General features: G+C 31.6%; 1 protein-coding gene across 1 annotated transcript; it reads right to left on the bottom strand.

Annotated features, from left to right (window-relative positions):
* Positions 1–3,137: 3,137 nt before the first annotated feature.
* On the bottom strand, positions 3,138–23,650 carry LOC127737184 (integrin alpha-4-like). Its single transcript, XM_052247716.1, has 4 exons — positions 23,329–23,650; positions 11,448–11,581; positions 6,971–7,059; positions 3,138–3,350 (listed from the first exon to the last, which is right to left on the bottom strand). Exons 1-4 carry the CDS (start codon positions 23,472–23,474, stop codon positions 3,138–3,140), a joined length of 582 nt encoding a protein of 193 aa, XP_052103676.1. The 5' UTR covers positions 23,475–23,650.
* Positions 23,651–25,722: the final 2,072 nt, after the last annotated feature.

Below are 25,722 nucleotides of genomic sequence, written 5' to 3'. Positions count from 1 at the left end.
CCACCTGTTGATATCAAACGTTTTCTAATTAGTATCAGTTCAATCATATATAAAACCATTTTATAGATAAAAAAAAACATCTCGATAAATTGTTATGATTCTTACATCAAAGAGCTAAACAATGAAGGTAAATACCTTCATATTACTTTATTTATAAGTTATGTTTTTTCAACTGGCCTTTCTTTTAATGTAATTTCAAAATGCTGGTGTAATGGTAAAATTATCAGTAACCTTGGTAATGACCTGATAATATAAGTATCTGTCGAATTGCACTTTACTTCTGTTAATCAGATTTAAGGAGATTTCATCCGTTTAATAAAGTTTTGAAATATATAATGCCTTACATACAAGTATGTAAAACTAAGTGCTTTTCTAATTTATGAACGGAGAATTAAAGAAAAGTTTGTTAAAAATCAAGTCCTATTACTGATAATACCCCGAGGGACTGACAATACACCAGCAGCGGTAAAGTGTCCAAAATATGACAGATTTGATTCAGAATTAACTGTTTATATAACATACCATGGATCATTATTAAACACACATTACTTACTTATGTAAGGAATAATATAACTTCTCTTATGGTTGCGGCCTGTTATTTATTTCTTGCATGAAGAGTCACACTGCACGGATTGTGCTACGAAAAAGTGATACGAAAATCTGCGTTAATTTGATTGGCTTATCTAGCACCATGAGTCGATATTACGACATTTTTAATTAGCTATTCGTTAGGTCATTGATGACTTTCAAAGGTTAAAGACCTATAAATGATATTTCATATTGTTAAAAACATAACTGACGTGTGGCAGAAATAATTATGTAAGTGACTTAAATTGGAAATTGTAAGAAACAAACCTTCATTGTCCAAGAACCCTGGAGCTCCTATTAGTATGTTTAACAATGAATTATCTTCATACTATTCAATATAAAATATACATAAAACTTAGTCAGTATAGCGAATCAGAGGAAAACATGAAATCAAATATAAAATACACGATTAGAAGATAAACACTTTGTGAGAAGGAAGGTAACTTTTCTACAAATATATAAACATGACACAGAACATCTAACTGTAACACAGCGCTCATACGGAATATGCAAATCGCGTTTCTGTCCTGCATCTCTATCTTTATCAATTTCAAAAGGTTTCTTTTGTTGGTTATATTGATAACGTCATAATTCTTATCGCCTTTAAAACGAAAGGCTTATTTCAGTGAAAATAAATAGGGAATGTGTCCATGGGACACAGATGATGCCCCCCTTGCATATAAAGTTATAAAGGAACATAACTGAAGAACGGTAAAAGTGATGCTATCCAAATTAATTAATTTGTTCTTGATCTGAGTTTTGTGGTAATAAGAATTGTGTATAAGTTTCATAACATTTAGTTGAAGCAAACCCAAGTTGGAGAACGGAAACGATCAGCCATTTTTCCATTTGTAAAAGGGCATAACTCTAGAACGGTTAAAGTGACACCACCAAAATTAAAAAATTAATTTGTATTTAGTGGTAATAAACATTGTGTATAAATTTTGAAACATTTGATTGAAGCAAACTTAAGTAAGAGAACGGAAATGAAAAATTTTGCATTTTTCCAATTGTAAAGGGACATAACTCTAGAAAAGTTGAAATTGACGCCACCAAAATTCTAAATTGATCTGTGTTTTGTGGTGATAAGCATTGTGTATAATTTTCATTAAATTTGGTTGGGACAAACTAAAGTTAAAGAACGGAAACTAACTTTGGGATGTACGGTCGTACGTACGTACGTACGAAGGAAGGAAGGAAGGACGGACGTACACACGGACAAGGGTAAAACTTAATGCCTCCTTCTGCTACGGCGGGGGCATAAAAATGTATAAAATGGTGTTGTATGATGATTTTCTATATACGACACATCATTCCTTTAAATATATCTGTTTTCGTGCTTCATTAAATCGCTTGCATCGTTATGCTATGGCTTAAATAGTGATATTTCTTGACTCATTCGGTTTTGAAGAAAAACAATTTTAAAATAACCTTGAAAAACGCATCCCTTTTAGATTTATACACGATATCTACTCACAATAGAGTTCAAAATTATCAAAATAGTATTTTAGTAATTTCGTGCGTCCGACGCGCTTTTCTGGATTTATTCAGACAGGAATGCTTAAACCGTAACACTTAAAAGCCACGAATGTATACATATGTAGAAAAGTTATAAGCTACATGACTACCAGGGACAAAAGAGAAAAGCAAAATTCGGATGGAAATGGAACCATAAATTATTAATTATTTTTTAAATTAATGTTTAAGGGAGAGTTACTCTTATTGACTTAATTGGTCGAATCTATACTTCTTCTTTGAAATAAAGCTAGATCGTGGATAGCAGTTACGCCAAAAGAAATGACTTTGTTGTTGCTGTTGCATGATTTGTTTTAATATGTTTGCAATAAATTTTCATAGCCAGACAAACGATACTTATGGCACACGGATAAACCACTTGTCAAAAGACATGTAATTTGGTTTTCATGGTCTAACTTGTGTCTAAAATCTGTAAGTATTCATACTTTGATGAGTTGAGCTTTTTTGTAATTGATATTTTATAGTGTGTTCTTTTATGTCGTATTGTTACACCACTGTCTCAGGTTTTGGTGAAGGTTGGAGTAAGATAAAACGTTAAAACCCGCTGCATTTGTTTGCACCTGTCCTAAATCAGGAACCTGATGTTCAGTGGTTGTCGTTTGTTGATGTGGTTCATAAGTGTTTCTCGTTTCTCGTTTTTATATAGATTAGACCGTTGGATATCCTTATTGAATGGTTTTACACTAGCCTTTTTTTGGGACCCTTTATAGCTTGCTGTTCGGTGTGAGCCAAGGCTCCGTGTTGAAGGCCGTACTTTGACCCATAATGGTTTACTTTTACAAATTGTGACTTGGATGGAGAGTTGTCTTATTGTCACTCATACCACATCTTCTTATATCTGCTAAATGATATTCCATGTACTTCAGAGGGCCAAGCAATTCTGATAAACTAAATTAAATGTTAACCGTTGTGGTGACAAGTACAAATCTGGTGATAATTATACCGGTAGTTCATTTATCTAAAGGCAAAATTCGAAGGTTACAATAGTTTGAAATATATAGCTTTATTGTCGTCTATGTTATTACCTTTTTGTTTGATATTGAAAGTCCAATCTGAGCTAATTCGAAATCTGATTGATTTGCAAAGTTGTTTCTGAAGACTCTGTAACTGAATTGTTTCGTTGTATACGATTGCAAATTTCTATCTATGTTAAAACACCTTCCAATAGGATGGACAAACTTGGTTTGTCTCAGAGGAATCATATTTTTCCAGAGAGGAGCACAAGTCTACAAAAAAAATAAACAATACAAAACAGTACATCAGTTTAAGTAGTACAATGATAGTTAATCGCACAAAACAAATCCAATAATTAAAGGGAGCTGTCAAATTTATGTGTTGGGCTCAAATTCTCATATTTGAGATATAACATACTAAAACGTTCATCCAAATTATAAAAAGTCTAAAATAAAAAATTTACTAGGCATGGGCTTGATAATATGTATCATCGTTTCGTGTGTATTTTAGTCTAGATGCCATCTAATTAACTATCGAGTTGACCTGCGAAGACTGCCGACGGTCATATAAGCGATATAAACTATAAACATAAATTAAGATATAAATAGGTAGCAAACTCGTTCAATTTGATTTTTCTAGGTCTGTTTAATTTCATATAATAGCTTAAAAATATATGTTAATCATCGTGGTTACCTGTATAAGAATGATTTTTGTGGATCGAATCAGTCAATCAAATGATTTACCTTTGTTTCACTTTCAATGTTGCCACTATTTTCCTTTTAATAACTAAACACGCATAGTTCATGCGTAATCCATCTCTAGCTAAGGGGTCAAATTGAAGTTCACATGAATACGGATTCAATGGGTCGAATTATTCACTTGCAAGTGAATAATTCATCTTCGATGTTTCTTAGCTTATTCTAACAAAATTGAAACATACTAGCTGCTAACAGAGCATTATTATTTCACTATTTCACTTTAATAAATGATTGGAAAAAAATATATATATAAATTTTAAAGGAGTAGGCCCAGTAAGACCCCTTTTTGGCCCCAAAATATAGCAGTTTTACAAAATTGTTAAAATGTAAATTTTTAGCTATTTATTGGAAAGAAGAATACTTCTGTTACATAGATATGGGCAGTTTTTGACAATACAATGCACATGTATCTGGTACTAGCATCATTAAGTCATGCTAAATTACTGAAATCTTCGAAAGTTTAGCATTTTGGTTAATTTTTAGACGGTTTCCGTCTGAAATGGATGTGGCCGCATTTGTGTTCATTCTTAATATTTAAATGTAAGTTGTATTTGATGATAATACATAACATATATAAAGGTTGAGAATGAACACGGATGCGGCCACTTTCATTTTTGACAAAAACCATCCGAAATGTGACATATTATGGCATATTTGATAGATTTTTCATATTTAAGCTTGAATTTGAGCGACTTTAATGATTAAATTAGTTCAAATCTTTCACATAAACTAATTGAATCGACTGAAGTAGACACTTAAGTGTTTAAAAAGTGTCCAAAATCTTTCTTCAGATGAACCTGAATTTTGAGGCCAAAATCGGCCCTTACCGGACCTACTCCTTTCTTTTATATCTCGTAGATAGTGTCCCTTTAAGGGTGTTTATGTATTGTGTATTTAGTTTTTTTTAAACTCTTTTGTCTTGTGCATGTTCTGTTATCCGTCTCGAGAGTTACTTATACAAGTTATTTTGATACATTTGAAAAGACGCAAGGACTATTTAAGCTTTTATGAATATTGCATACATTACTAAAACATTACTGTAATAAAAATGATACCGTGCATATTTAAAATAATAATATGTGGAATATATGCTTCGGGATCAAATTATGAATAACTTTCAAGTCTCAATTAAATTACAGGTTTCCGTCTATATTTGTATAGTCCAAAAAAAATCCTAAAGGGTACTGGGGAATAGAAATACGGTCACTCTTAGTTTTTCATCCGACTGACAGTAAATCCCTTGCAAAAAGTCGTTTGCTTGTGCTTGGTGTACAACTACGCAGTCACTTATGGTCGGAATGGAGAAGTTTAAATCTGATGCCTCGTGCAGAGAGAGTGCCACGTTAAGAATCCTTGCGGCAACTCTTTGAGGGACTCTTAGGTGACCTGTTGCAAGTCCAAATTACTGTCCCTATCCAATTTACTTTCATTTTCCAGTGGCAGTCCAAATTTTCCCAACCTTCATCCCAGAAGGTATCTATTACAGGACCTACCTACTGCATATATTGGTAATTTGTTATCGTCCTGAACATGCATGAAATATTTGCCTTTGGACGTTAAGCAACCAACAATCAATCATTATAGTTCCAAAAGACCAATATATGACCCAGAAGTGTCAGAAGTGTAAGTGCGTCTAAAAGGTTATTATTGTTTCATGAGGATCATTTTTATACACGATAGGAAAAATAACCACATGTCTTAAACAATTTGTAAGGATAGTTATCAAAGTACCGGGCTTATAATTTAATACGCCAGACGCGCGTTTCGTCTACATAAAACTCATTAGTGACGCTGAGATCAAAATAGTTAGAAAGCCAAACAAGTACAAAGTTGAAGAGCATTTATGACCCAAAATTCCAAAAAGTTGTGCCAAATACGGCTAAGGTGATCTATGCCTGGGATAAGCAAATCCTTAGTATTTCGAATAATTCATACTTTTGCAAACGGTAAATTTATAAAAATTACCATATAACACCTACATAAATGAGAACACCTATATAAATGAAATTTACAAGAGCAACTTAATAGTACACAATCAATGTTTGATAAAGCCTCGATATAATTTGCAAAAGTAATATTGAAATTTAATTGTTTGAGTTTGACTGGTTATAACTAATGAATTATGCATGGATATTAATTTGAGGTTCTTATCATTCAATCTAATACGTACATTGCAACTTCAATAGAACTTTTAATGTAAATTGTGTTGATGGCGTCTTAAAATTTTCGAAGGGATGAACATTACCAATTGGAACTATTGGTTTAATAGCTTCTTTGTGAGCAGCAATACTCTATCAAGGAAATCATGATAAGAAACGCAAGCCCGGGAATATCGTATCAACTGGGAAATATATACTTATTCGTGCGATGCTGGAATGTTGCTACATTGAAATAAAAAGTTCAAGTTAAAGTATTTACATATCCTTGACCTTCAAATAATTAGTTATAAGCGTTACTTTTGAAGATAAATACAGAAAGGGTCATCGTCAATCGAAATCTAAAAAGTGCTATTGCCGTTACCAGCAGTTATATCCCCTCTTCCCCATCGTGTTGCCTTTTAATATCCCAATTAAAACTTCCATGTTTACACTGTATGGCATCCATAAGCGGGAATATGCTCCTTACACAAAACCTTCTCGAACATAGTTGTGAAGAAGAACGACTTAAATCGACCTAAACTGATTTGCGACGGGATATTATATCCTCCTTTTTATGTTATATCCTGTTCAGGATTTTTCCAGATTAGAAGAAGTTGTCATAGATAAATAGTCTGTTTTAATCGATGTCCATAACTATTTCAATCATTCTAAATTTAGCAGAATTTAAATCAATAAAGGAAGAGTGTTGTACTTCTTGAAATAGTAAATTGGATTTATATAATGGTAAAATGTATTTTATGGAGTGGCGTACTGGAGTGGAGTATTGGCATAATGTATTTTATGGAATGGAGTGGAGTATTAGAGTGGAGTGTTCGAGTTAAATTTTGGAGTGAGTTTATGGTTTGATGTTTATGCTATTTACAATGCTGTCTAATAGTGCCATATATACAACAACAGAGTCAAATAAAAAGCCAATCGAGGTTAAAAAAAATGCTACTTTCTTAAGACAATGTTTGGTAACTGCGGTTTACTTACAATTATGGTGTCATCAAAAATAGACATTGCTGCTCCAAGTAATTCGTTATCTTCCTCGTATCCAGGGAGGTCTGGCCATCTTATATTATCTGTAAAGTATATATTTTGCTGGAAGTGAACTAAATTAGTTGATAACGAATGATTTTGTCTGTTTTTTATTGACATGCATTTTTTAATTTACCTTGGAGTTTTTTGTTATACTTTTTATCGCAGTATTACTCTCACATATTTCACGAATGAACCTTAAAAACTGGGGGGAATATGAGCGTTAATTATATAAATTTGTACATGTAATATGTTATGATGAGATGATGTTTTATTTAGGTAGGTGTTGTACTTCTAAAAATGACTGCCAACGTTTCATTTTAAATTGTTAACGTAGCTTGTAATTATATAATAGTCTTAGTAGAGGGTTTATTAAGCTAGAAAGATATGTTTGAGTCACAGTCGGTTGTGATATGATTAAGTAAGCCAGTCGGTTGCCGAGGAAAGCTAATAAAACAGTGTTGTCTCGCAATATATCATGAGGATATCATAACGTAGGTCAGCCACTTGTTCTAACCAAGGATTGTATGGACAAGTTTGGCTCCGGTTCTGACATGATTTATGGCAAACAGTTCAATTTTCAATGGCTAAGTAGAAATATTTCAACATCATTTCTAAGATGTGTATGCTTACCAAACACTATGAATCCATTATTACTATATAACATAGATGAAATAGTTATGACAATTTGAAAATCTGAGGTCTATAGGAGAGGATTCAATTTTCAATGGCTGAGTAAGAATATTGAAAAATCTCATCAAGTAATGATTAATGCATTGTTACTGTATAACAACGCTGGAATAGCTATGACAATTTGAAAATATGTGGTCTATTTAAGTAGTTCAGTTTCCTTTGTAGGGGGTTCAATTTTCCATGGGTGAGTAAAAAAAATAAAAATATTTTCTAAGATATTTTATTCGTACGAAGTACTTATAAATGCATTTTTACTTTCTAACATAGCTTAAATAGCTAAGACAAATTGAAATTCTGAGGTCTATAGGAAGGGTTTCAGTTTTCCATGTTAGGGTGTTCAATTTTCCACGGCCGAGTAAAACTTTTACAAAAAATTTCGTAAAATGTTTTATTCCTGCCAAGTACTTATAACTACATTATTACTATATGAATTGAAAATATTTTTAAATTTTTTACTCAGCAATGAAAAATTGACCATGGAAAACTGCACCCACACCACTATAGACCGCAGATTTTCAAATTGTTATATCTATTCGATCTTTTTTATATAGCAATAATGCATTAACTAGTTCTTGGTAGGAATAAAACAAGTTATATTTAATTTATATTTTAACAATATTAATTTTGTATTTACATTGTGTCATAGATCAAATTTATTCGTTCAGTGTATGTTCACTTGTTTTTATAAATATGTCTTTTGATTGAGTTAAGCCATATAAATTGATATTTTATAGTGTGTCTTTCTATGTTGTGATGTTACACTATTGTTTCAGGTAGGATGAAAGTTAGCGCCTATTCAAACGTTTAAATCCGATGCATTTCTTTGCACCTGTCCTAAGTCAGGAACCTGATGTTCAGTGGTTGTCGTTTGTTGATGTGGTTCATAAGTGTTTCTCGTTTCTCGTTTTTTATATAGATTAGACCGTTGGTTTTCCTGTTTGAATGGTTTTACACTAATCATTTTTGGGGCCCTTTATAGCTTGCTGTTCGGTGTAAACCAAGGCTCCGTGTTGCTGGCCGTACTTTGACCTATAATTGTTTACTTTTTACACATTGTGACTTGGATGGAGAGTTGTCTCATTGGCACTCATACCACATCTTTTTATATCTATGTTATGAAGTTATAAAACATAACTAAGTACTTGTCATGTCTCATCCATGAAAAATTGAACCCCCTACCAGAGAAAACTGACATCCCTATTGACCCCAGATTTTTAAATAATCATACCTATAGTTTATATAGACTTTGGTAATAAAGATAATATTCCAGCTTTGTTATGTACTTATAATGCATAGATAAGTACTTGGTAGGAATAAAACATGTATGAAAATTTTATATTTTTTCTACCCAGCCATTGAAAATTGAACCCCATACCATGGAAAACTGAACTCCATCCAATATAGACCTCAGATTTTTTATTGTCATAGATATTCCAGCTATGTTATGTAGTTTTAATGCATTAATAAGTACTCGAAAAGAATAAAACTTTTTTTTTTATTTTTACTAAGCCTTGGAAGTTTGAACCCCCTACCATAGATAAACTGAACGCCCTCCCTTAGCCTGTATGGATCTTATCAACCTACCATTTTTACTTATGTAAATTGGTTCACATTTAGCCTGTAAAGGTCCTTTTTGCCTACCATTTGTCCTCATGTCAATTGGTTCACGCTTAGCCTGTATGTGTTCTATTAACTTACCATTTGTGCTCAAGCTAATTTGTTCACACTTAGCCTGTATGGATCCTATTTGCAACAATTTGTGCTCATGTTTTAAATTGGTTCACACTTAGCCTGTATGGATCATTTTTGCCTTCCATTTATGCACATGTTGATTGCTTCACACTTAGCCTGCAACGATCCTATTTGCCTACCATTTGTACTCATGTTAATTGGTTAACACTTAGCCTGTACGGATCCTTTTTACCTACCATTTGTACTTATATTAATTGGTTCACACTTAGTCTGTATGGACCCTATTTGCCTACCATTCGTGCTCATGTTTATTGATTCACACTTAGCCTGTATGGTTCCTATTTATCTGCCATTTTTGCTCATGTTAAATGCATCACACTTAGTCTGTACGGATCCTATTTACCTACCATTTGTGCTAATGTTAATTGGTTCACCCTTAGCCTTTATGGATCCTATTGACCACGTGGCAGGTGACTAGACTTCAATCTTAATTGACTACGATTACAATTTTTACTACCGAAGGTCGGTGGTTCTTTCCTGGCACTCCGGCTTCCTTAACCAACAAAAATGACCCACGAAATAGCCCTATAGTGTTGCAAGTGGTGTTAAACACCAATCATTCAATCAGTCAATCTTATTAACCTACAATTTGTGCTCCTGTTAGTTATTCATACTCATCCTGTGTAGTTTCTTTGTTTTGATGTTTATATCCGCACAATCGTCCTGCATTGATTGTTTTTACAAATGTACCTACCATTTGTTTTGATGTTAATTGGTTCAGACTCATAATAAAGCCATTGTATTTCCCTACCATTTGTTCTGATATTCATTAGTTCACAGTCATCCTGAATAATTTCTATGTCACACAAATTTTCGGTATGGAATATATTTATTTACCATCCTTTCTAATGGTATTTGGTTCACGTTTGTCCTGCGTGAATTTGATTTACAATCCATTTGTTCTGCTGTTAATTGATTCACACTTTTCTGTATGATTTCATTTACCAAACATTCGATCTGATTTTCATTGTATCAGACACGCCTGACATGGATTTTATTTACCGACCATTTGTTCTGTTGTTCGTTGGGTCAAAATCATCATGTATGCATTCTATTTACCTATCATTTGTTCTGGTTTCATTGGTGCACGCTTGACCCGTATAGATTTTATTGACATACCATTTATTCTAATTTTCATTGGTTCACACTCGAATGGATTTTTTACCTACCTATACATTAGTTCTAGTCCACCAGGAAAGGATTTTAATTGACCTTCGATAAATTCTGATGTTCATTGGTTCACTCACACTCACGTTCTATGTGAGCTTTGCTTACTTACCATTAGTTCTGATGTTCATTGGTTCTCTCAAACTCCCCTCCTGAGTCATTGCTTACATCCATTGGTTGACTGACACCCACCCCTGTGTGAGTTTTGCTAATTTGCCATCAGTTCTGATGTTCATTGGTGTATTCACACTCATCTCCTGTGTCATTGCTTATATTCAATTTTTCTGATGTTCATTACTTCACTCACACAAACGTCTTGTGCCATTGCTTACTAACCACTAGTTTTGATAATCATAGGTTCACTCACACCCACGTCTTGTGTCATTGCTTATGTTAACCATTAGTTCTGATGTTCATTGGTTCACTCACACTCACGTCTCGTGTCATTGCTTATGTTAACCATTAGTTTTGATAAGCATAGATTCACTCACACTCACGTCTTGTGTCATTGCTTACTTACCATTGGTTTTTATGTTCATAGGTTCACTCATACTAACGTCCTGTGTCATTGCTTACTTACAATTAGTTCTGATGTTCATTGGTTCACTCACACTAAGGTCCTGTGTCATTGCTTGCTTACCATTAGTTTTGATGTTCATTGGTTCACTCACACTAACGTCCTGTGTCATTGCTTACTTACCATTTGTTCTGATGTTCATAGGTTCACTCACACTAACGTCCTGTGTCATTGCTTACTTACCATTAGTTCTGATGTTGATTGGTTCACTCACACTAACGTCTTGTGTCATTGCTTACTTACCATTAGTTCTGATGTTCATTGGTTCACAATCTTGTGTGGGTTTGGTAAAGTTCAGTTTACACTTAAATATATTGCCTGGTGTCGTTATTATTTGGTCGTTCGTAAAGTTTGCCTTTATAGCTCCTATTACAACCCTGTAATGATTAAAACAAGAATTAAAAAAAACATTAAGCAAACTATATTTATTTTGATACAAGTACATCTACGATGGAAAAATGTATGCCAGTCCGAAAATATTTAATATCATACAATACATTTGTTATTAGAATTATAATCATTAAGGCATTTCTGTCCTTTTATCCTATCATAAATCATATAAAAGCGGCAACTCTGTATATCTCTGCGCCAATGTTGTCCAAATGGTATTTATTGAAAAGCAGGAGATATAATTTTGAATTTTTTTTCCTATTCCTTATTTTTTGAATAGAATATCTGGAGACGATTCAAATGAAAATTCTAACTCCTGCTGTTCATATGCAAAGATTTATAGTTCAAACTTCCTGTCGTTTTAGTATTTTACTATACACTAGATAACTCCAGATATGATTTCGTTCTTTTTCTTCTCGAGAATAAATTGCCTACAGCATAAACAAGTGTTCTAGTGTTGATTACACACCTATAATCAAGTTTGTTTCATTAGTAGTGTATAGATCTGTGTCTTTTTGTTGTTTGAATGTATAAGTACCCGGCTACGTCCACTTGTATTTGTAGTATTTGTATTTTTATCCATCTGATGAGTTAAGCCTCTTTCAACTGATTTTTATAGTTCGTTCTTATGTTGTACTGTTACACCACTGTCCCAGGTAAGGGGAGGGTTGGGATCCCGCTAACATGTTTAACCCCGCCACATTCTGTATGTATGTGCGTGTCCCAAGTCAGGAGCCTGTAATTCAGTGGTTGTCGTTTGTTTATGTGTTACATATTTGTTTTTCGTTAATTTTTTGTACATAAATTAGGCCGTTAGTTTTCTCATTTTCATTTCGGGGCCTTTTATAGCTGACTGTGCGGTATGAGCTTTGCTCATTGTTGAAGGCCGTACGGTGACCTATAGTTGTTAATTTCTGTGTCATTTTCTCTTGTGGAGAGTTGTCTCATTGGCAATCATACCACATCTTCTTTTTTATATATAGGGGCCGTTTTGGGACAATTCATCTTTTGGTTTTTCGATACAATGCAGTGAGGGACCATATATGACCTCCAATTCCATCACTTAGATTGATATATAAAATGTACTAAACTAGGTGGCGTCATAGGTATGCTTCCGGCGTCAAACGTACACACCGGGCGTTTTCTGGCTTCTTGACCGCTTCAGAATGTAATGAAATTTGATAAAAAGGAGATTTCTAGGTGCAACATGTGAGTTTTTTGCTTATTATTGTAGAAATGTCAATACATTCTGCAATTCAAAATGTCGGCTTCCTTAGTTACAGACAAGGAGATAGAGAAGTTTACGCTTACTGTCATCCAATCAGAACCATTGATACAAAATAACTGCATGAGAATGATATATATAATGTATGATACGATGCATGTGTAATTCCATCACTAAGACTGATACATACACATACAAATACAAAGACAAACATTTTATTGGCACAACCAAATTACTATAATTGGCAAAGGCCCATATTTCAGTACATTAATGAATACAGCATAATGAAATAATATGTTATAAATAGAGAGCTAAAATCTCGTTTCTATAATCCAGACATTTACGTATATAAGAACTAGTCAATTTCAGGACTTATAAAGAATTTCTATTAATGCAACATTTCATATTTACCTGGTTCTCACTACTACTTTAGGAAGTATATTTAATATAATAGTTTTAAAGTTTATTCTGTAGTTTTCACAGTTCAGTAAAAAGTGATTTTCATCATCTACCTCACACGATTTACATACATTATAAACTCGTTTATTGGTGGGTAAACCTAAGTGTCGCCCTTTTTCTATAGCAAGATTGTGTGCACTCAATCTTATTTTACACAGAGATGACTTTTCTAATTTGTTACTTATAATAGAACATCAACATAAGAACTACGCTGCTTTGAATTATTAAATTGTTGATAAAATTTTAGTTTGGATGAATTGTACATTTTTGATGATTGATCCTGCGTGCACTGACCAATCACTCGTTGTTTAATACTTGGTAGATATTGTTTAATAGACACTTTTCTCCCAGCTAGGTTTGAAAACCCTAGATTGTTTAAAATAGAATAAAGTTTCTTTGCCCAGGGGTTATTTTTTTCAGTTGCCAAAAAAATTTTGGATACAAGGGTGTTTTCAGACCCTAAAATATATTCAAAAAATTTAATACAAGAAAATGAGATTTTTGACCACAATGGTAGCCTGCCAAGTTCAGCTCTACAAGCAGCATTAATTCCTTTGCAATGAACACTTAAAATTTCTTTAATGAACTTCATATGATTTTTTTCCAAAATGGAATTGTCTCCTAAAGTCTCAAAAACACCCAAAACCTCACTACAATACAGCAAGATCGGACTTTTTAATGAATCAAATATTTTTCTAAAAGTTTACAAGGATTATCCAATCCAATTGTTTTCTTAATCTTAAAACAGGTTTTCTAGGTTTTTCCATAAGTAAGGATACAGCTAAGTTGAAGTTACCATTACACTTTAACATTATTCCCAAGTAACAATATTTTGAGACGGTTTGTATGTGTTTTACCATTAAAATTAAATATTATACCTTTGATTTTTGTACGTTAACCTTCAGTTTCTAATTCGAGCAATATGTACCAAGAATATTGAGACTGGTTTGTAAACCAGTTTTGCTTTCTGATAGTAATACAATATCATCAGCATATAAAGTATAAACTTGAAATGTGTGACTTTTCAAAAATTGATGTACAAAGTTTGAATGTCAATATGAATTTTATTTTACTTCAAAAATGTATCAAATTAATTATGATTCCACAAATACTCGTAATGATTATAATTTAATAACTTGATGCTAATTGGACGACAAATAACAGATAAAACTGCACTTGAAATGTTTAACGAATATAGGCGTTCCATAATGGTTAAATGTAATGCAGATTCTTTTGCCGTAAGGTCGTATCTGTGATAAAAGGTATACGCCCTGAGGTATTTTATATTTGTAATTTTGTTTGTTAAGCATCATCGCATTTGCAATCGATAACAGATTGTGAAATTTGAAATAAGAATAAATATAACTGGATGCATTTTATTTACTATGAATGATATATGGATTTAATAATTATATACATACACACAATGTAATAAAACATTGATAAGTGAAATAAAAATGATGTAAAGCAATTCAGTAAATAAAGTAATAATGAAAAGTGAATTAAGAATGCAAAAAATACATACACATATTTGACAACTCTTATAATTTATTTTTGTCAATTTGAAAATATTATTCAATTCTCAATTTCTTCAAGCAATAGGGAGATGGAATATTTCAGAAATGCAAGATCTTTCATTGTCTTTATAATACTTTTTTTACACGAATAACGCACGATGTAATTGAATGAGACTATAACATTGCAGAAATGTTTAAATTTCCCCAAAAAGGATAATAAAATACAAATATGTAATGAGGTATTTCGGTTATGCTTTTAAACGAGCATTTCTCATTGTAACTTAAGGTTTTATTATATCTGATGATCCTTGTATGCATGAACATTGTTAGATTTTGTTTTTACAATTTCAACTGATGTAGTTTTATTCCTAAATCATTTTACGTTTTCGGAGTCAATTTTGTCATCCACAAAAACTGGATCAGGGAGTAGGTCTAGTGTTTTGTGGTCAGATAATAATCCTCTGTAGAACCTAAGGTACTGTTTTGGAATAACGACTTGAGTAAAAAATAAATCTTTCTTCTTCATAGCAGCTGGTACTATCTGTTTAGCTTTGCATTATCTTGGCCAGTACCTCCATCAAATTGATGGACGACCTTATTTAGGGTTTTCTGTAACTGTCATCTTTACGAATCGGGTCATAACATTTATATTTGACGAATATGTGATCCTAGTCTTATAAAATCTCCAGTATACCATTTTCAGCCATTTTATTGTCTTCTATTGATGTTTCGCACAGAAACTGCATAATTCTGATCTTTTCATAATGATAATCATAATTTTGAAATGAATAAAAATTCTCAGCTTGAAAAGTGTATGTTGAAATAAAAACAAATGTTTTCGTCTTAACATTCTCAAATGTATATGAAATAAGTATTATATACATTTTGTGAATTCATGTATTCGAAGCGCTAAACATTTGACTGTCATGCATGTTTGAATAAATAGAAATTAGGAACCTAGACAAAATAGCCAAATATCTGTAAGTCGTGCATATCTTTAAAATTGGTGTTTATGTAAAAGTAATACATTTTAAAGAAATCTCTGAATGTTTTCGTATATTATGAGGTGAAATTTCGTTTTTGTCTTAGTTTTTAATTTTTTATGCACACTTATATTATCTTTTATACAATTCAAACACATTTTGTTTTGAATAAAAAAAAATTGCTTGAAGTTTTGTATGTTTAAAATATTATTTGGATACTTAATTTGTAAATTATAGAAATTGAATCATGAATTTTGATCTCTTAACTATAATAACATTTCTACAAGAAGAAAAAACAAAAACGACGAAATAATGATATTACTGCAATTAATTGATTCAATTTAAACATAAATCTGTTACGTTTCTAAGTTTTGAAAATAAAAAGTATGTTTCATAAATTTTTTTTAACATTACGAAGTCTTATTAAAGACATATATAACAATGTAAACTTTGTTATCATATCATGTATATAATTCAAAATAGATTCTTTAAATTATATATTCATTATATAAACTTAAGTTACATACTCGTTTCTGAAGAAGCTGAAACCAAAATTTCCGTATCAAAAACCATAAAGAGTCATTTTCTGTAAGCATCAAAGAATTTCAAAAAAAATCAAAGAAATGCATACTCCGGGATTTCCTTTATTTTTATATCATGGGTTTGTCATGGTGCACTGACAACAAAAATAATAATCGAAGTGTTGGTTGCCATGGAAACAAGTTACTTTGAATTTGCTTGAAAAACGTCGTTAATGCTCGATGAGAAGTCCATTTTTCCTGTTTTTTTATTACTTTATTGTTACAAAATGGAAACATGTATTTCAACTTTTTCTTTTGCTATTAAGATATAATATATAAGTGTTTCAAAATGATATTTAAAAGTTTGGAAAATTCTTTCATGTTAAGTAAAAATTTTGAATTTTAAAATTTATAGTTTTTCCAAAAATCACGATTTGTAAAAATTCACAAAATAACCCATTTTTATGGCTGCAAATTTTTCATCCCAGATTTTGTGACATAAACGAACATCATCATTAAAACAATTGCATCAGGTGTATTCTTGACAAAAAAATCTTAGAGTATATATGTATTTTTTTTTTTTATTTTGAAAAAATGTAATTTTTGAGGTTTTTCCATTTTCTTTATTTTTTAATGTTATAAAAGAGGGACGAAAGATACCAGAAGGACATTCAAACTCATAAACCGAAAAATAAACTGACAACACCATGGCTAAAATAAAAAAAATTATAAAAAAAATAATTTCCAGACATAAACATTATTCATGCAATCATTTCATATTAAATGATCAGTTATGTTCAAGCAGTAATAAGAAAGTAAACTATACACATTTTGATACCTTACATAGTCAATTATAATTAAATGCAAATATCATATATAAGTACGAAAAATGGGACATTTCTCCTTCAAATGAGCTTGGTCGGTTGACTTTTTCCATATTTTCCTTGATTAGCCAACTCAAACATACAATTCGCATGCAAGGTGTTGGAATCTGGTTGCATTATAGTTAAAGACTTGATTTCAAGGTTCCAAATAATTGCCTTTTCTTCTTATGTAGGTGTCGAAATTGTTTTCGTAAGCATAGTAACCATTGTTATCAAAAATTATGTTTTAATAACTTGACTTGATGGAAGTTTACAAAAAATAAAATCGGAACACAAAATTTTCAAAACATTATATTATGTAAATATACATGTTAGTTTTGGTTTAGAATCCGGCAATATGCTAACTGTTGCATTTCTAATTTCAGTGTAGTAGTAACCTATTAAATGAGCTATTGACCAATGATTTCTGTCGAAAAATGCATACATTTGTCGATCCAAATACTATACTAGGCTTAAATCCAACATAGTAGGATTAAGAGATAGCAGTTTTAATGTAAAAACATATTTGAAGTTCTACAAATGTTTGTTGCAGCAATGATTATAATAAGATAACAAGTATTTCCGGCACAGAAAAGAATATCGACACCATTGGTTTCTTTTCTTAAAACTATTTGATTCTTTATAACAACTTTGATATGACTGTATAATTATTTTGGAGTTTATATGGAGAGAATAACATAAGCAACATTCTATAAAATGTTTATAAAAATTGGCATTGCAAATTTTGCTGAAGTTCTGCAATGAATTTCTCTCTAGCTGCACAACGTTTTCTTGCATGATGGAAAAAAGGATTACTATTTGTTGAGATGTGAAAAATTCATCCATTTCAAACATTCAATTGCCATCAGGCTTTGTCGAAAATATCAAATACTGTCATACACTTTAATTGTCCTCTTGGTACCTACACAATTTTCCATTGTTAAATTTGGAAATAAGAAATTACTTTTGTTTGTAAGTGAATCTCACAATTTTGTCTACCTCCCTTCTATTCCAAGTCCATTTGTAATATGTTGATAAAACAAATAGTGCACTAATTGAGGCAATTGCAATCTGTTTTCTTCATTATATCAACAGAAAGGTCGATAGCTTCAGACTGTTATCCATAGTCATGCAATGATCGTTGTCCAGAGCAAACAAAAACATCTTTACTCAAAATTTGTTTGTCGGTCTGGTTACACTGTGAAAGTGACATAATATTATGAATGTTCAACTACGTGATGTTGCAAACAGGGAACATGCACAGTAAAATCATTAGTCTTCTAGACTACGTTTCCTGAAAAAATATTCACATTCTAATACAAGATAATCCACTGTATTGGTTGACATCTGATATTTTTGGCACCTAATTGCATCTCATAACGCTAGTGGCGTTAAACAACAATAATACAATCAATCAATCAATCTTAACTTAGTTCATTTTATAATGTTCTGATAAACTGATCTTTCAGACCTTTCAGAAAAAAAACAGTGTGTCTTTTATACATTTAACTTTCAGTGTATTATCAGTAACAGTGTTCTTTTTTTTCGTAACTGCAACAGGATTGTATTGATTCTTTAAAACAATGTCATCCAATTTGAAAATAAAATATGAAAAGACTTCACAGCAAATGTTTCATGTGAAACTACATGTAGCTAATTATTATTATACAATTCCAAATTGCTGATCATCAAAATCGTAAAATGGGGTCAAATATGTAAGATAAGAAGCAAAACATTAATATTATATATACCTGCCAATGCAGGTCTACATATATAAGGTATCTCATCCATATCTTTACTTTTGACTCTTCGTGATATTCAAGGAGTTGGTAGAAAGAAAATCAAATGATTTGTTACCATGCATGCAGTAAAAAGTGCACATGTACATTGTTTATTCAACAATATTTGATTGATTGATATTTAGAAATGCCGAGTATAATTTAGATCTATAACATTGTCATGATTGTTAATCACGAATAATTTCAAATCATTTTATGAATTTACCTGACATGTTAAACAAGCATACATGTATATGTAGGAAAAGCTTCATTTTTACTGATTTTTATGACATCGTGTTGAGAGATACATTCAAAGTCCCTGTCAAATAAGTAAATATGCATGTAGAATAACTATATTTGGAATTCGAAAACAAATAATATATAACGAATGTCCAAATAACATTTTAAGTTACAAGATATAAATTTTCAGTATTAGAATTCAATAGTTACATGTAGTTATTCTGTTAATGCATGTATTATATTGATTTAAATTAAGATAGTCAATAAACCACACCGAATGATGTTTATATGTTACCAGGAACAGCTGTTTGTATTGCTTGACAAATTTGACAACAGAATTGTTGTGCTACTTCCTAGAGTAAAATAAACACTGATATTTCACATGTGAGATTACTTCGCAACTCACAGCGCTTTAGTCGCTATGAATGTAATTCAATATCAAATTTGAAGCTTCGACTAGAGTGACATGTACTGTAACATAAACACATTTGATTTCAATAAACATGTGAGTATCTGTCCAATACATAATATACATACACTCAAGTTTCGACACTGTTTATACACTAAGCGCTAATACAGAAAATTGGAATCGTCCCCGTATCTGTCCCCGCCCCACATCAATAACTTCATGAAATATCTTTTACTTACCGAGTTCAAAATAAAGTCAACAGTAGTATACTGCTGTTCAATAGTCGTAAGTCGATTAAGCGAAAACAAATCCGGGTCACAAAGCAACAACCAAGGGAAACGCATCAACTATAAGAGGAAAACAACGGAACAACAGAAACACTGAACAGCAACAAAAACCAACGCCAACATACATAGAAACGGACTATTTGATAACAACTGCCATGTTCTTAAAATTGTAAGAAAAATAGTGGGTTGAACCTGGTTTTATGGCTAGCCAAACCTCCCGCTTATATGGCAATGTTAAAAATACCGCTAAAATGACAACATTACGTGACAGGAATACAGTACAAATAAACACAAGAACACTCAGAACAGAGAAACACATAAATAAATTATAATAGTACATTACAACATGTAAACCACTGAATTACAACGGACACCTCCCATGAATTTACGACAGTACACCAGGACACTACAAACGAATTATAAACTGTGCGTCACACGAATGTATCAACGCAACACAAAGTGAATTATTTTTGGTAACGTTTATATCATCACAAGTAAATTTCTAAAAATAGAATAGATTTATTTTATTGTAGACACGTACAAGAATATAAAATTGGGATTGAGTTTGTAATCTTGTTATTTTATGTATTTTCTAACCATGACAAGAATATTAAAATGGAATTGTGTTTCTTATGTTGTTCTTATTTGTATTTTCTTACCATGTCGATTTTGCTTCTATACAAAACTGTATATAAACAAAAACATCCTGTGCATAAAGTTGCTTTAAACTAAAAATCATATAAATGAAATAGCTGATCAATTATCTTTACTTTACATACATATAGAAACTGAAAATACATTTTGTCATCATCATATGTGGAATAGTTTTCTGTAGACATACATAAATCATTTGTGTCTTCTTGTCTAAAGAGTAATTCAGGGGAAGCTACCACAAGGGTTTTTTAATAGAGATATACGAATTCAGCAGTTGTTTTACTTAATTTGGGAACATTTATGTTTTCTGAGAGCAAATATAAGTATTTCAAGACAAATAAATCACTTGGATTAATTTCAATATTCTGTTTGTAGCAATATTAGGTTCAGTAATATCACAAACAATGGTTTCAGAAAAATGGAATAAGACAAAAATTTTAATATCACCCAACCCCCCAACCCCCACCCCCACCAACAACAACAATCATTTGTATTTTGATTTATCAATGATTAAACTATTAAAAAACTAACAGAGTAAAATTGGTGACCTGGTATCCCAATTTACAAGGAATTTGACATTTTTTAGGGATAAGTTTTTGACATAACTGCTAAATAATATATTTTCTAAATGCATTTCTTAAATCTGTCATTACCATACTTATTCATAACTACAAACGCAATTTTCTTTTTGATTCTCTTAAAGGTCATGTACATACAATTGTAATTTATACTCTTTACTTACAAAAATGGACCAAAAAGTGTTCAAGCAGTTGCCATAGCAACATCTAAATTTGATGTCGAACTTGATGTATATTTCGGTATATCTCAATAGTTAGATCATTTTCACAAATTTCGAACCAATTCTTTGACATGTCATTTCCACTTGATCTTGATGCTTTCAGGGAACGACTCTTAATAATCATAACAATTACTTTTTTTCATCTCAATTGATATTTATACTATATCTACTATGAGGTCACGCCAGATGCACTTAATTTACTTAACTTGCTTAATGACCTATTTTACAGCTGTCACCAATAATCTGCAGTTGTAGGGGAAATGGTATAAGGTGTCAAGATAAATCACTTAAAATGTTAAATGCAATAAGCAATTACTTCAAGATACTGTGTTATGACATCTGATTTACGAAACGATATTTGTTATTAAGAATGCAACACACCTTATCTATAGATACTGTGTAGTGGTTCTCAGAGCAAAGTTATTTATTAATGAGTATTTAACTTACATTTACAAAGTAATAGAGATAAGTATTTCATGCTGGCAGACTGTCTTTATCAAACTCATAATAGCTATTGGAAAAAACAACTAGATAAATTTTCAGATAGTAAACTGAAAACCTACCATTTATATAAAACAAACTTTGGTTTTGAAAAATATCTAATATTGACCAAGAATTTTGAGCTAAGAAGAAGTTTTACAAAGTTACGTGTATCTTCTCAGAAGTTAGAAATATAACTAGGTTTATATCAGGGTATTCCCCGAATTAACAGAATATGTAATAAATGTTCTTCCAATACCGTCGAAGACGAGGCTCATTTTCGTTTTGATTGCAACAAATTTGGGGGTGATAGAAATTGTATGTTAGCTAGCATTGCAAAATGTACTTCTTATTTTAATCATATGAGCAGTCAAAATAATCATCTGGTTAGTTAGTGTAGAAAATGTTGATTTACTTAAAATAATATGTAATTTATATACAAACATCTTCCTTAGTGATGATTATTTAATGGGAATCTATGTGTGTATGTACATTTAATTGGACATCTTAGAAATATATATTGATCTGAATATCACAAACATACTAGCCAATTTTTAAAGAAAATATTTGTTCAAATATTCTCTTATATCCTTAAAGCATCGTCCCCTGGTATCAACTACATTTAATTAACCTATGTTACTACCTTGTTTGCTTTTGATACAGGTAGGAACGAGACATTTACTCATATTTTACATGCCTATGGTTCATAAGGTATCACCCGCTGGTGTCAGCTGCCTTTAGAAAACCATAATGCTTTCCTATTTGCTGCTGACGCTGACACAGGATGACTCGTAGACATGTTTAACCTTCTTTTTTTTATCTTTTTGGCTAGTTATTATATATTTATCTAAACTGATGGTGTACTATACATATATTGATATCTATTTTTGGCTGTTTGTTTGTTATCTTTATCAACCACACTTTCATTATAATGCATTAGATATTTACAAAATTATAGATTCTTTATCTACATATTACTTTAAGAACTTAAATTGTTCTCATTTTGTTTTTTTTTTATCTCATTGTTTGTATTGTATTATGAAAATTATTGACGTTGTAATGTGTATGCCCTTTGGGGCCCATAATTGGAAATAAAATCTTCTTCTTCTTCATGATAGCGTCCGAAGCGCTTTTCTGAATTAACCTCCATCTAAAACGCTCAAAAATTTATATAAGAAATAAAGGGTGGGGTATGAGCTCCGATTTTGACAAAAAATTAAAATCCAAATTCATTTGTTTTAAACATTTATAAAAACGGAATTGTGAGATAGCAGTCAACTTGATTCATAACATACTTTAATAAAATGCTAGAGCTAATAATCAACAATTATGCATTTTGCAACACGACGCGTCCTTATCTGATATGTCTATCAACACAACACGTGCGTGAACTATGAACCCTATGATTATTCATGATTGAATGAAAGTTCCAATATTACAGATATGCTGTTTGTTTTCCCTTTTAATTTCTATGATTTGTGTATGTATAACTTCATATTATAGTTTTAGACATACTGACCATTTCTGACTGTCCTCGTTGCTAAACATTACAGCAGAATATCCAAAATGTGTTCCTTCTGGTCCGAGAATATTGACTACATTGTTTGTATCAATATTGAAGCAATCTATTCCAATTAACAGCATCATAAATGTCATCACGTTCATTGTTATCCTGCACAGTTTTTATAATTATCCTGAGCAAATACTTAATACAGATTTAATTTGGGTTAGGCACGTAGTCACGTAGAAAGTATTGTGATTTAATTTGTACCTTCAATTGTCTTTAAATACTTTATATTTTTATCTCGTAAACTCTTATACATAATCAGGTTTGAAATTTGAATCGTTATGTTATAACGGCATAATGTATTTTATGGAGTGGAGTATTGGAGTGGTGTTTTGGAATGGAGTGTTGGAGTGAAATTTTGGAGTGAGATTTTGGAGTGAATCTTTGGAGTTATATTTCGGAGAGAAATTTTGGAGTATAAAGTATACTATTCGAGCACTTGTAGAAGGTTAGGGAGATGAATGTTTTGTTTAAATTTGAAAAAGTATTAATTAGAAATCTAAAATCTACAGCTCTGAATATGAATATATATATTGGTCACAGATGATCATAAATAATCATTTGTTCGTGTTTATTTTGAAAATTACAAAATATGCTCCTATCATTAGCTCACCTTGCCGGAAGTACCAATTGACATTTTGTCATCACTTGCCATCCGTCATCTGATTTCCATAATTTTTATCAAAAAAATGTTTTCCTCTAACAGCAATAGACCAAATGATGCATGCTTTAAAAATTAATAATCATTATAAAAATCTTAATCTCCAAAACCACCAAGCCAATCAAAACCAAAATTGGCCATAATCATCCTTAGGGTGTCTGAAAATTCTATTCTCTTTTCCTACATATATTTACCTACATTGCCGCTATTACCGACTTGATATGAAAAGTTTATGAGGCCCTGTTTGTCACAGCAGTCCCTGCTTTCATACATGATTATATTTGATCCCCCGCTTCCCTCAATCTTAAATGAGCCAAAAGCATATTTGGAACCTAACTTTTATGTCAACTGAAAAGGATGTTAAACTAATATGCACATCTTCATATTAGGATCGGAGGAGTTGTGATGACAAAGTGCATACTGAATTGTATAAAATTCCAAAGACTAAATAAAAATAAAATGATGCTTTAAAACTCTCAAGATATATGTTTATAACTTAAAAAAAATCCTTCTGCAATGAAATGCAGGGTTAGCTTCCTACAACTGTCAAATTCAGGGGAAGTCCAAAGGGGCATAAGTCTAAAAAAAAATCAATGGACCTGGATATCATACTAATGTGCACGTCTTTATGCAAGGAGTAAAACACAAAATTGACCTAGTCAAAGTGATGCCCCTGCACTCTGCTCTGAAGTAGCTGTATCATAACAAAGTAAATGTATGACATTCTTTGAGAAACTTATGTGTTTGGGAGGCACAAATGATGCCCCCGTAAATGCAAAGTGTTATTCTAAAATACACAAAGTTGAGCATAGGAGCACATATGTCTATGGTTCACTGTAGGAGGAGTTACCCGGAAACGCTATGCACCTCTTAAAAAAAGTGAATACTCCAAAAAATTGACAAATGTCAACTTTATGCCAAGAGAGAAAATATTACTAGAATTCAAAACCCTGACCACATGAACACCTTCATTATATGTACAAACAGACAAAAATGTGAAAACTTCCTAGCTTTCAAACTGTAGGAGGAGATACCTGGAATAACTATATACCCTTAATGGGACGAACAGATTGACGGACGGACAAACAGAAGAAAGGACGGACAGACAGGATTAAAACAATATGCCTCCCAACTTTCAGTTGCGCGGGCATAATCACGATGCACCTCTTTATGCAAGTAAATACTCCAAAAAATTGACAAAGAAAATCTCCTAAAAGAGCAAATATTAATAAAAATCAAACCCTGAACACATGCACACCTTCAATATATGTACAAACAGCCAGCAATATGAAAACTTCCTAGCATTCAAACATAAACGGGGAAGTCAAGGTTATAAAATCACATTCATCTTAAATATTGCATTTGAGATCATTTCTAAAATGCCAACACAACTCAGTTGTATTAACTGACTGTTGACAGTTTTATGTTTAGGTAACAAGGATTTATAACTAATATTTCCATAAACCCAAAATTCATCCCAAAAAAATCAGAAAATGGAAATACTTTCAAGATTTTTAAATAACATTTTAACATATTTTTTTTAAACAGAAGAGTGACTCAAGCAAACGTCTGGTGTGTTAATTTGTAATTCAATGAAAATAGCTGAGAACAATAATGCAAAAACAATTATTTTGATACCTAAATGATAATGTAAACGCTAATTTTTCATCTTACAAAATACTACA

This window comes from Mytilus californianus, unplaced genomic scaffold (assembly GCF_021869535.1).
Source record: "Mytilus californianus isolate M0D057914Y unplaced genomic scaffold, xbMytCali1.0.p SCAF_4, whole genome shotgun sequence".
In the NCBI taxonomy this organism is placed as follows: Eukaryota; Metazoa; Mollusca; class Bivalvia; order Mytilida; family Mytilidae; genus Mytilus; species Mytilus californianus.
The sequence above is the reverse complement of the archived record's forward strand: the minus strand, read 5'-3'. Positions and strand labels throughout refer to the sequence as shown.